This window comes from Paramormyrops kingsleyae, chromosome 11, assembly GCF_048594095.1.
Source record: "Paramormyrops kingsleyae isolate MSU_618 chromosome 11, PKINGS_0.4, whole genome shotgun sequence".
Taxonomy (NCBI): Eukaryota; Metazoa; Chordata; class Actinopteri; order Osteoglossiformes; family Mormyridae; genus Paramormyrops; species Paramormyrops kingsleyae.
Window position 1 is genome coordinate 15,582,233 of NC_132807.1, and position 12,334 is coordinate 15,594,566.

Below are 12,334 nucleotides of genomic sequence, written 5' to 3' on the forward strand. Positions count from 1 at the left end.
ATTTTTATACGTTTATATTCTCATCTATTTATTCAGCAGATGCACAAGTGAGACAGAAAAAAATCACAAGCATAAAGCTGTCGAGGGGCCAGCTTGGCTGCAAGCCTAGCTGAGCGTCCAGTGGGTGACCAGCAACAAGTGCAGTATAGCACTGCAGCAAGAGCTGTAAAAAACACAGTCAGAAGCTAAAATCAGAAAGAACAGTGAGATCAAAACATCAGGAGGACTTGGTTCTTACTAGTCAAGGGCAAAATACAAGGGAAGCATCCAGTGGGGTTTGCCTTAACTTCACACTTGCTTTGTATGAAACATTAGGCTTAGTGCCACACTGATCTCAGCATTAATGGGCTTCTGGTACTGACCCTCCTCAAAGCCGTCGCGGAAGGAGCCAGAGCGGCTCATGGTTCGGGTCTTCTCATCCAAGGACATGGAGGAATTGCGCAGACGGGCATCGCTGTACGGGTCGTAAGGGCCATCCTGACTGGACATGCTGTTGGTACGCAGGTTAGCCAGGCTCATTTGCGTGGCTGCGGTGGGGCTGCCTGCAGGGACACATTGTAAGAGAGACAGGTGGCTCAGAATCACTCAAAGCCAGGCCAGCAAACAACAAGGCACAGGGTGCTCATGCACTGACGTGGGCTACATACCTTCACACACAGACACATTTAAAAGAAAACAGAGATCATCTTGAGAAGGAACTCTGACAGACCGAATAAGGATGAGCCATAGTTATAATTCATGTATACATCAGAGGAGGCACAAAAAGGTATTGCAAAATACTGAAATTATCATCTGCTTTATACAACCCTCCGTCAATGGTGTCCCTGGTTTAAAAAAGATTGAATATGTTTCATGTTGTTTTGCCAGATTATTGGAAAAGAGGCCTGTATGTGTGTCCGGCGAGGGCTGAAGCGGTGGCATGACGTACCGAGAGGGACAAAGTTGAACCGTGTGCCAGATGGTGAACTGAGGCTGGACCCGGGGGAGAAGGGCGAGTTGCTGGCAGACTCCTGCAGGCCCCCCGCCGAATGGGAGCGCAGCCATTCCTTGGCATCCTCGTGGCTGCGGAGCTGAGCTGGCGGGCCGTACCTACGGAGAGCATCGGGCTAATGAACAGGCAGGCATTCGGCTGACTGGTCATGGGGAGGGCACTGTAGAGCTTCTTTGGGTCAAACCTAGTGGAGCCGCGCAGCAGCGACTCTATAAAACCTTCTAATAAAGATAATTCCCTAGCCGGGGGGCCAAGGGAGGCGCCCTCTCGCACACGCTTCAGCATGCTGGCGTGGAGGTAAGGGTAAGGCAGAGGGTGAATCACGCAGAACCTAAAAATGTGGCCAGCACCACCTCGCAAAAGCACAGCGTCTGCTGGGTCATTAGAAAGCCAGTGGGTGTGCGGGGGGGCGCACTGAAGGGTGTGGGGAAGCCAAACAGCTGGAGTTCCGTGTTTACTCAAACAGGCCAGACAGGGTTCACGATAAGCCGCCCCTGACACATGGAACAATGAACACGAGGGAAGAGATCCCTGAGGTACGCATACGAGCAGCACAGCATGCTCTGCTCTGCCCTGCGCTGGCGATGCTCACCGGCCTCAGCTGGGGAAGCAGGGGATGGGGGCTTTTTACAGTTTTACAGATGATTGTTGAAAATTTCAGCAGCACGAAGAGCCAGAAACAAACAAAGCCAAGCGAAAGCTAATACTAACAAAACGTGATGCTTAAGCAAACATGCACTTCAGTGTGACAGACTCCATTACATCAGTGCGCAGTGGCTGGCCACACAATGATCATGCTCCCACGTCCAAGCTGAACAGAAACGCAGTGACACAGAAGCAGCTATTTCAGCAAAAAACAGGGCTGGTGGTTGGGGGGTTGGGGGGGGGGTGGTCATTAGTACCTGAGTCCCTTTCTAGGCAAGCTGTTGCTATCAAGGTGGGGGTCACTGAAGAGGTGAGCAGGAAAGAAGATTGAGGCAAAAAAAGAAACTTCTTAGAATGAGAGGAGTTGGAAAAAGAGTGTATAGTTAAGAGGAAGCCAAGCAGGAACTCATGAGGTCAGCATGTAACATATAAATACAGCAAATAAGCTTCGACCTGCCATCCTGCCCCTTCTGGGAGTCTACTAATCAAACAAAAATGTGGAATCAAGTCAAAGCAGCCCTATTAGTCAACAATATGATTTTATGAGCTAATTGCAGGATTTGATATATGGGATCCTTTGTTCAGCAGTAATGTAAGACGGCTGCTAGAGACTTAAGATGAGCGATTGCTGAGTCAACAGTTTGTTTGCTTTGGAATGCAAGTCCATGCTTCCTCTACTCTGCTCTTATGAAACGTGTCACTGTCAGGAAGCCATTAGTGCTGCAGCTGCTGGGGTCAAACAGTAGAGCCCGACACAGGCTACTACAGATGTTCAATCATACATGCAGATAATTTCAGCGTGTCGTTCACAGATGTTTAAGACTCTTCAAGGGCAAGTTCACGGACACTGGGGGTGGGGTGCTTAGCTGTCTGCTCCATCACAGGCACTTCCACACTTGCACACGAATTGAGCTCCTGATGACAGCAGGACGCTTGGCAAAGACATCTTGCGTGCCATCAGGAAGCCAGTGAAGTGATTGCTGACATGGAGCTGTGAAGCTCCCTGAGAAGGTCAGAGAGTTAAAGGCCATGCCCCAGACAGTCCTGCAGTCACACAGTGAGAGGTGGAGGCCAAGGCGGCAGCGTTCTGTCTCTTTTAGATGTACTGTAAGCTAGTGGGCTGTACTTCTCAGAAGGAATGTGAGGGCAGGGAACTGGATGCAGCAGGATCTGCTATGCTACTGTGGACCCTATGGAAGATAGCTTCCATTTATATTTACCATAATTCCACTTCAAACCCCTGCAATCATGATATATAGTTTCATAGAAGAGTAAGAAAAAAAACATCATATTCAGTCCAAAATCGATCTGAAGCTATTTTACATGTTGGCTGCAATATAACTCGAGTCAGCAGGTGGTGCCAAACCAAGCTGGGAATGGAACAGACAGCAGTAAGGAGATGCTTTTGTGGATTAAGCTCAGCTCGACAAATCACTTCACACAACAGGACACGCAGAAGCCATAGTGTTAGACACAAAGGCACCAGGAGCTACAGGCCCCTTCTGCCACAGATGTGTTTACCTGTCCTGTTTCCGGGGTAAAGTGTTTCGGCTGAATTTGGGACTAGCGGAAGGGGAGGAAAGGGGACTGTGGGATGGGGGCAGACACAACAGAGAGAATTAGTCAACGGAAGCGGGAGATGGAGAGATCAACATTACGACGGCCTTCTGCTGCACGCTAAAACACCTTCTAAGAGCTTCTTCCTCACTGCTTACAGACCCCATTGAAAATGTAAAAGTTAACTAGCGCCCCCAAAAAGTGGGCAAAACACAAAGAAAGGCTAAAGGCACCTAGTGTGAATCTTTAAGTGAAATGTTCGCGGTTCAAGATGTTTATTAATGAGTGACTAGCCTTCGGTCAATATCAGTGATTTTCTGATATTATTGTGTTAGGTGACTAATATCTTAATAATATGTTCATAATGCATTCACAGAACGTTAAGGGCACCTTCATATTAAGGTATATTTACATGCTGTTTATCAATGTTATAAATGCATTATGAAAGTGCACTTAATGTAAAGCCTTATCTTATATGCTAATTTTTGCATCCACCGCTTACCCAGACCCAGGTTGCAGGGGCAGCAGTCTGAGCAGAGCTGCCAGACCCCCCCTCTGCCCAGCTACCCCCTCCCGCTCCTCTGGGGGAATACCAAGGCGTTCCCAGGCCAGCCGCGCGATATAATCCCATATACTAAATATAATATATGCAGTGATAATATATTTAAAAATCTGCCTTGTTGTAAGGGCACTATGGGAGAAATGGTCTGGTCACAAATCAGTCTGCACAGTCCTCGCTCACCTCTCCGACATGCCGGTCTTGACGCTGCTGGTGCGGACGAAGGTGCCCAGCGTGTCGTCCCTGCCGGAGCTGAGGTGGCCCGGACTGCCACTGCCCATGGAGACGTCAATGGACTCGCAGCTGGTGTGCAGGCTGCTGAGCGAGGGGTAAGCCGGCCCGTCCTTGCTGATGCCGGAGGAGCTGCTGGCCGTGGTGCCCCAGGTCAGGCTGTTGGTGGGGGCCGAATAGGCCGAGCCTGGGCTGGAAGCCAGAGAGGAGTGGGCGGGCTCACCACAGGCGCCCCCTGGGGCTGAGTCCAGGCTTCCCTGATGAGCCATGGTGGCGTGAGGGTTAGAGATGATCGTGGAGCTTTTCATGGCGTCTGTCTGCTTGCCTGGCTTTCCCCCAAAGAGCCTGCATCGAGACAGCAGTTGCAGAGTAAGGGAAAATCCATATAGTGCAGAAAAACAGGCTTCATTCCTGGTAACACAGCTCTATTGTCAGAGTGCTGGACCACTATCAGAATATCAAGTGTAAGAAAAAGACGTTGGACTTTGCTGCAGTACGATTTTTTAGATGTCTTCACACAACACGGCGCATTTTGGCGTAATGACTTCTTCAGTGAGCTCCTGACCGTGTGCAGTTCCCATTTAAAAAGACACATCCCTGCGGGACCGCCAGTGATAAGACAATGATGTAAAGTACACCACCAGGGAATCACCAGACCACACCCCAAAGATGATTGCTGTTATTATATACTAAACACAACATAAGTAATTGGTAATATGTATATCATATGACATATCATAAAAAAATTGTTACGGCGAAATCTTCATTCATATTGTTTGGTGCTACAGTATTTAAGGCAAAAATATACCAAGCTTCCCCTCTAAGAAGACCGTTCTATATATCCCCCTTCTGGGGGACTTGTTGATTATCTCCAGGCATGTTTAGGGAGGTCAGTGTTACGTCAGCCTGTTAAATTCAAGTACAGCACATTAAGTGCATTGCATTTATTTACAGTAATATTTATAGGAAAACCCAAACTGTAATATTTTAAAGCAGTGCTTAATAATGTAGATGACAGTGGCTGAGTGACAGTCATAATGGTTATCTGCTGCTGCTGGGAAATGAGAGCCAGGGCAGACACTGGACAGGATACTGGTCAGGATACTGGACCATCTCAGGGCATGTATACATCCTACAGACATCACTGTGTGTCAGTTCTCAGGGCCCAGCTTATAGTCAACTAGCCCAGGGCCACATTGCACAACAGAATAAACTGCACTGTACACTGTAAACTGTGCTACACTGTACAGGCTTTACAAGATCCTCAAGAAAAACAGCCTATTGGCACATGAGCACAGCTTTTACCAAACCATTATTTTCTTTTGCCTGCTAACTTGATGCTCAGTGTTTCATCTTCTGCTATCATGTGTTTTAACTGGAGAAAAAATGAGCCAATTTCCAAAAGCCACAATTTCTGGTAAATTATTTTGCAAAGTACAAAGGATTCTGCTCATTAATAATTAGGTGAACATAAATGAGAAAAGAGCCAATTTATCTCCCAATGACTTCATGGACACATCTGTGTGTGTGTGGGGGGGGGGGGGGCAAAAGGCTACTCATCAGTAAAATCAACAAAAGACCACCCCTGAGGTTAATGAGATCAGCACCCTCCCAGGCTCTGAGTCATGCTTTGAAGCAGCTGCTTTGGATAGTTTCAGATAACAACCCCAATACTGTAACAACAGACCCACCAAGGCTGTCAGTTAACTAGAAGGTACCCAGAGCAAAGCAAAAACAGATGGATACAAATGCATATAAGGTGGAATTGGAAAAAAAAAACTCTTTGTTAAGAAACCATTTTAGACAGCAGCCTACCAAGAGATTGATGGGCACTGAGAGACGCCAACCAGGATGTCATCTTAAGGGTGGGCAAAGTAACAAGATGTTACTTTATCAAAATATGATATGTAAACAAGGGTGTAGTTTCATTCAGAGAAGTGGGGGGATCCAAGTTTTGAGGGGGGGTCCAGGGCCATTACCCCATGAAAAAAGAAAAAAGTAAGTAAACTCTGTAAGATCTTATGATGAGCATTTGTGTGATGGACTACAGAGGAATACTGGTTTTGGTTTGAATCTTCAGTATTACTACAGCAGAATATAATGCACTGGGGCACCTTGAAAAACATGCAAACTGAACTGTGCACTACTAATATTTTATAAGAACCAGAGAAAAGAATGAATAAGAATCAAAGGTATTAACAGTTTTAATTGGACTGCTGAGAACAGCTAGCTACAAACTGGTCTGGAAGTTCACTTAACCCTGTCTGTACTGCATGTGTGAAGAAGTGCCGCTGTTTGGCGATAATGTAAAGCAGGAGCACTGACTAAGCACACCCACTCCTTCAAAATGGCCAATAGGAAAGCAGTGATGACCAGCAGTTTGATGACCAAGGACAAAATTACAGAAACTATGAATGCTCAAAGAAATACCTATAATAGTGATTTTTTTTTCACTGGATGGACAGATGATTCTGCTGAGTGGGCAGAATCTCTGGGTGGGCGATGCCCACCCCAGCCCACCAGTAGACACGCCCCCAAAATAAAAACAGCAGCGAAAGCCTCTTTACCTGCGCAGTGTGGGTGAGGACATGTCCACGTACTTGCTGGTCTGCTGCCTGCCGGCGGAGGGGGCGATGCCTTCACCCTGTGGTACAGGGCTCGCTTTGATAGAGCTACAGGCAGCTCCGCCCTCTGTGTCGCAGGCTACACCCTTTTCACGGTCTGTCTGATTGAGATGCTCGCGGGCGCGCAGTGCTGGGAGGCTAGCTGCCTCGATGCTGCTGGTGGATGAGCGGTTACCACTGCGGGCGCTGGAGCGGCTAGGCCGGGGCAGACTGCGATACTGCAGGTTGGCACGGGTGCCCACAGGCATATAGCTCTCATCCTGCACCTGTGAGCCATCCATGCTGGCTTTACGGCCCACAGACCGGCCCCCCGTTAGAGCTGCCGATTTGGGTATCTTGCCCAGCGTGGCCGAGCCGCCAGTGATAGTCACCCCACTGGCAGTGACGATGGTCACCCCTCCCGTCAGCTTCTTGAAGCCGAAAGTATTCGTAGGGGTGCGGGCCGAGCTGGAAGGGGGCTTCTTGGACTCATCTCCACTGCTGCGGCCAACGTCTGAGGGCGAGCGCTGGATAGCATTGGAGTGTGGTGACAGGCAGCCCTTCTCGGACACCTTGGCGTCGTCAGTCTTACCTGCATGCAGAGAAAGTTTACCGCTACTTATGCAAGAGCTCTGCATTTATTCCAAATCCTAATCAATTTCATCCTTGCTGTTTAAGTCACTCATAGATGTGCTTGTGAGAAATTGATATACAGTAGAAACAACTTGTTGTAGTGATCAATAGCTTATATGGATCAAATAGCTTTGGACAGAATCATTCCTGCACAAATACTGTTTAAATAATTCGCTTATAGTAATCAAGTCGTCCGCTTACAGTGTTCATTTTGTTTTTTTTTAATACATGATAACATATGGAAAAATTAAACTACGGTAATTCTTAAAAAAACGTTTCTTTACTTTACTTTGATTGCCCTACTTTGCCTTGCGGTAACCTGTCTGCCTCTGACTAGCTACCTGAGGCTAATGCAGTGTACACAGAAAACATGACAGAAAAAAGAGAGTAATTTTCTCTAAATGAAAAATACAGTCTCAAAACTTATGATAAACTGCCAAAAATGAGCCAATGAGACCCAGCAGCAAAACCACAATAAGCTATATTTTATATATAGTACTGTATTACATCGTATTTTAGTTATACAGTTCAGTGATTTAATGTGTGCAGTATTGTAATTTGAAAAGCATTTTAAGCAGCTGTAATGTATTTTTAAAGACTCAATAAAATACAGTAAATGGCTATGCTGTCCATTCTATTACCTTATATTCACGTAAGAAAAATACAAATGTCAATTAGATGGAAATCTGCCTGAGACATAAAGAAAAGGAAAATAATGCGGTTATAATGATCACCTGCTTATAGTGATCAATTTCACTGTATCACTGTAAGTGCTTTTCACTGTATTTTGAACTCCTTGGATTGGATTTTTCCTGATATCATGCAGCCATAATACGTATGAAATACTAGCTAGATCAAGATATCTAGCAACATATAATGCAACATTCAATATGAGATAGTAAACTGATATGTGGCACAGCAAAGTGCCAATACGATGTGGAGCAGTGGGTAGAATATATAGAACACTAACAGTATTACAAAATTAGCAACTTGCTGTGGAGGCAGCAAGTGTACAACATTTCATGCCACAACCTCATACAACCAAGTAAGAACAGAAATGAAGGACCCGACCAAGATGGTTTTTTCGCAGTGCCCCATGGTGGAAATAAGTTTTACTCCGCCAGATTGACATAAACCACATGTGCAAGTATGAGCAGCAGAGCCGCTTGCATAGTGACAACACGTGTAAACGCAGACATTGCACACGTAGAGTATATCATCAGCAACCCGATCTCTCATTAGAAAAGAGAAGCATCTTTCTGCTGGACGTGGAGATGTTTCAGTGCTCAGATTTAGTTATTTTTTTGTGTTGAGGACACAGAAGCAGCCCAGACGTGCACGTACCAGCCCCCTGTGTTTTGATCGCAGCAGAACCAGACGTGGGTGGGGTCTTGGTCCGGGGTGCTGTGATGCCCACCTGGGCCGTCATGCCGCGTCTCCAAGAGCCCGTGTGGGAGATGCTGGCCATCTTGCGGCTGGATGTGCTCTTGTCGGACTCATCTGAGACATCGGAGGGGTTGCGCCGCCATTTAGATCCGGGATCAGTCCTAATGCCGCTGTCAGAGCCCCCATCTGACCGCTTGATATCGTCGCTGGACCACATCGAGTTGGACTCCACAACTGAATGCTTCTCTGCATCCGTCTCTGGCTGCGGAACACAGAATCATCCTTCAGATTCACCTGCTAGCTTATTAAAATGCATGAGAAAAAATTAGGGCTGGGAAATGTATCACCTTAACACATAGCAATCAATCAATTCTGTGATTGAATTGACATATGTAGCATCTAAATATCCAAATTTTAATATCTTTTATATATATATATATATATATATATATATATATAAACATAAAATATAATGTAATAAAGTATGTGTTTATTTGTAGTGCAATTGACATTACATTATGTCATTTATTAACTCTGATTTAAGATTTTTAAAAAATCATTTTCCCCAAAAAGACAGCAAAAAATCAAAGAACACAAAACTAGATAAGGTGCTTTTAAATCTTTCAATTTTATGGCATATAAACCACAATAAAAGATCAGTGTTTGATATATATTTTTGGTTAGTTTTGTCATATTTTTCATCTACATAATTTTTGCCCTATACAGTATCTGTTCAAATACAGTACTTTAGATTATTACAGAAATAAATGGTAATTTAACAAAACTTACTACCCCAGAGGCAAAATAGACAGTCTAAACAATGAAGTTGTATAGTTTGAGTCAGTTTTCAAATTAATTTAAAAAATCAGACAAAACTGAAATATGACCCATATACTCCCCTTTGTGTTACTTGTACATTAATTTATGGATTCAATGTGTAAATATTTCTGGATGTCTGTTTTTATATTAGTTGCGTACATTGTAATTAAACAAATAAATCGGTAAGATTATCGTATTCTTTTTTTTTATTCACAGCCCTAGAGAAACACACCCATTACTTTCGGTGAACCCAAACATAGACGGTTCAACAGCAGCCTGAGTAGCGCCTTGTTTCCACCAACACAGAGCCGGTGCTGTGCTGGTTCTCGCTTGGTGCTGCTGGCATTTCCACTTGTTTCAAAAAAGAATGGACCACAGATGATACATAGGCAGAAGTGAGAGTAAAGTAAAGGTTCATTTGTATTCCATTTTTTTGGATTTATTTTGATCTGTTTCAGATCAGTTTTTATAAGCTGCAGAACTGAAAAAAACGTTTTTCAGAGTATGACTCTTTGTGCTGTGTGTCTATTGCCTGTATCCACTTTTGTCTCTTTAAAGGCTCCCCAGTCTGTGTGTGTCAGTGAGTTTATTCTCTCCTGCTGTTTCACCACGGTCCCTTTAATGATCGCGCAAGAAAAGTCTGCTAATAACTGAACTTTACAGTCCTCCTCAAGATTTCTTCACCATTCAAGCACCACAATGTTTTATCATATTCAAGCTGCGACATGTTTATAATATATCATTTAATCTGGCCAGCAAATCAATCATTAGTTTTCCACAGAATACAAAAAACATTGTAACATTATTCAGCCAATAAACTGGCAAGTTGTTTTACTACTATGGATTCAATTTTCCAGGTATGCAGAAGGTTTGGACATGATAGCCCATCCCACTTTCGCTGACGTTACGGTGCCAAATTCTGAGACCAGCTTTCCTGTGGTGCCATACTGGAGCTGTGTTTTCTGGCCTAGTTCCACATTTGTCCTGCATCGGGTCCAGCACCACATTGGTGGAAACAAGACAAGATGTGCAGGATATATCAATCATGAAGGCAGGCTTCACTATAGCAACTTTCAATGGTTTCTGGTAACTGCTCCTCACTCACTGCATTACACTTTGGGGCACAAGGCCGGTGTTTCACACACTGAGACTGCATGCCAGCATAAATGACATAAGCACGCCACCAGCTGTATGGTCATGAGAACCTCCTTACCCCTGTCTCCTTGCACACATCTGCACTTGGTATCCACCACCTCCACAAAGCAGTGACCAGCGATCACTCACTGGCTCACTAGTCACTCTTTTACACGTTCTTTTTAACATACATTTACCCGAGGAAAACATTCATCTGTTCATTGACCTTGCATTTTGAAAAACTCGCTAGAAAGCTTTTACGTTTTGGTAAACCATTAACATTTTGTGACGACAAATGAACAAGCTTCCACACAAACAGGCACAAGAAGTTCTAAAGCGGACACAAGGACAACCAGTGTAAACAAAGGCACAGTGAGTGAGATATCAGCAAACACTGCACTGCTGCTTACTGTGTCAGCTAGGAGGAAAGACTCTCAAAGACCGGATATAACGAGCTGCACAGACTGGGCTCTTACATGGCCTCTAATTAACCAAAGAAACTATTACTCCAAGACATAACTTTCATAATCTGGTAAAGCTTCCAGTACAACACAGTTATTGTTTATTGTCCATTCAACACACTTAAAAAATATGTGCCAATGAAACAGTTAATCGGTTTGTCATTTTATCAGCCCAAAAAGAAAAACTTTATGTCCAAAAAAAACCTACAAAGTGCACTTGAGAATCCGTGGGAATAATGCAGTTCTATAAAAGGCAACAGTTTTCACAGTGCCAAAAATGCGAGAGGGACTCTTGGCTTTGTAGAAAGGCTTTGGTGCCCAACTTCATTTGTTTCCATTCATTCCAGTTGCTGTCTGGCACCAGGGAAATACAGGCTCCACATAAAAGGGCTGTGAGGTACCTGTGACGTGCACATGGAGGTATAGAAACCATGCTGGCGGACGTTCTGCACCCACTCACAGTGGCCTATCGCCAGACACACCAGCCCTCATTAGGCTGCCTTGGCCAAAGGTGTTCAGAGGCCCTTCAGGAAGACAGACATGGTCACTGTTCTAAGTGCCATCTGACTTCAAAAGGGCGGTCAGGCAGAGGCCAGAAGAACGCTCCATGCTCAGCGGTCAGGCAGAGGCCAGAAGAACGCTCCATGCTCAGTACAGTTCCCCGTGGGTTCCATAAGCAAAGCCTGCCCTTCTGTCCCTGAAAACATGGTTGTGAACCTGAGATGTTTGAGAAAAACATCAGCTCAGGCAGGCAAAATGTCTAAGACGAGGCGCAGAAGTTATCCTAAAAAGGTAAAGAGCTTTATAGTAAAGCCCCCAACCCTGCACCCCCCCCCCCCCCCCACTTCCAGGTGTCAGTGATCTGAGAGCTCAGGTACATTTGGTCACCATGTGGTGGCTCCAGTTTCCTCTAAATCTCATAAAGTTTCTGAACATGTTCAGAACTGCCAGCATCCTGAAGCTGCCATAAAAGCTCCACAACTCACCACCGTAGCCAAAGAAAAGCACAAAAGTACTAGAATGAAAATGGTTTTACCATAACACTGCAATCAAACTCATCAGTTCCAGGTCTATTGCTAATTGTTCACCATCAGTGGGCTCCTCTTCTTGAAAACAGCCCAAACACCTGCAGCTGGGCTTTCTGAACATCTGATTTGTTATCTTGGCCTAAGCAGTAAAAGTAAGAGAACTCCTTTTTTGGAGTTCTGTGCAAAATTACATGACTGTGCTGGGGCTCTGCTCATGTGCAGTGGTGATGTTATCAGAGCACTAAACTGGGAATGGGCTGAATGCAAACACAGTCTGCAAAACCCAA

At 45.0% G+C, this 12,334-nt stretch overlaps 1 protein-coding gene across 8 annotated transcripts in view; it reads right to left on the reverse strand.

The window, feature by feature from the left end:
* nav2a (neuron navigator 2a) overlaps nucleotides 1–12,334 on the reverse strand; it is a 169,140-nt gene that overhangs the window by 19,536 nt on the left and 137,270 nt on the right. For 6 of the 8 annotated variants that reach the window (XM_072718114.1, XM_023817415.2, XM_023817430.2 and 3 more), the window contains 7 exons: nucleotides 8,564–8,867; nucleotides 6,551–7,178; nucleotides 3,936–4,328; nucleotides 3,158–3,223; nucleotides 1,894–1,938; nucleotides 929–1,089; nucleotides 363–542 (listed from right to left, as the gene is read on the reverse strand). In XM_072718114.1, the coding sequence (XP_072574215.1) occupies nucleotides 363–542; nucleotides 929–1,089; nucleotides 1,894–1,938; nucleotides 3,158–3,223; nucleotides 3,936–4,328; nucleotides 6,551–7,178; nucleotides 8,564–8,867 (1,777 nt within the window). The remainder of the gene's footprint in view (nucleotides 1–362; nucleotides 543–928; nucleotides 1,090–1,893; nucleotides 1,939–3,157; nucleotides 3,224–3,935; nucleotides 4,329–6,550; nucleotides 7,179–8,563; nucleotides 8,868–12,334) is intronic. The other 2 variants (XM_072718112.1, XM_072718113.1) reach the window with 2 other exon arrangements.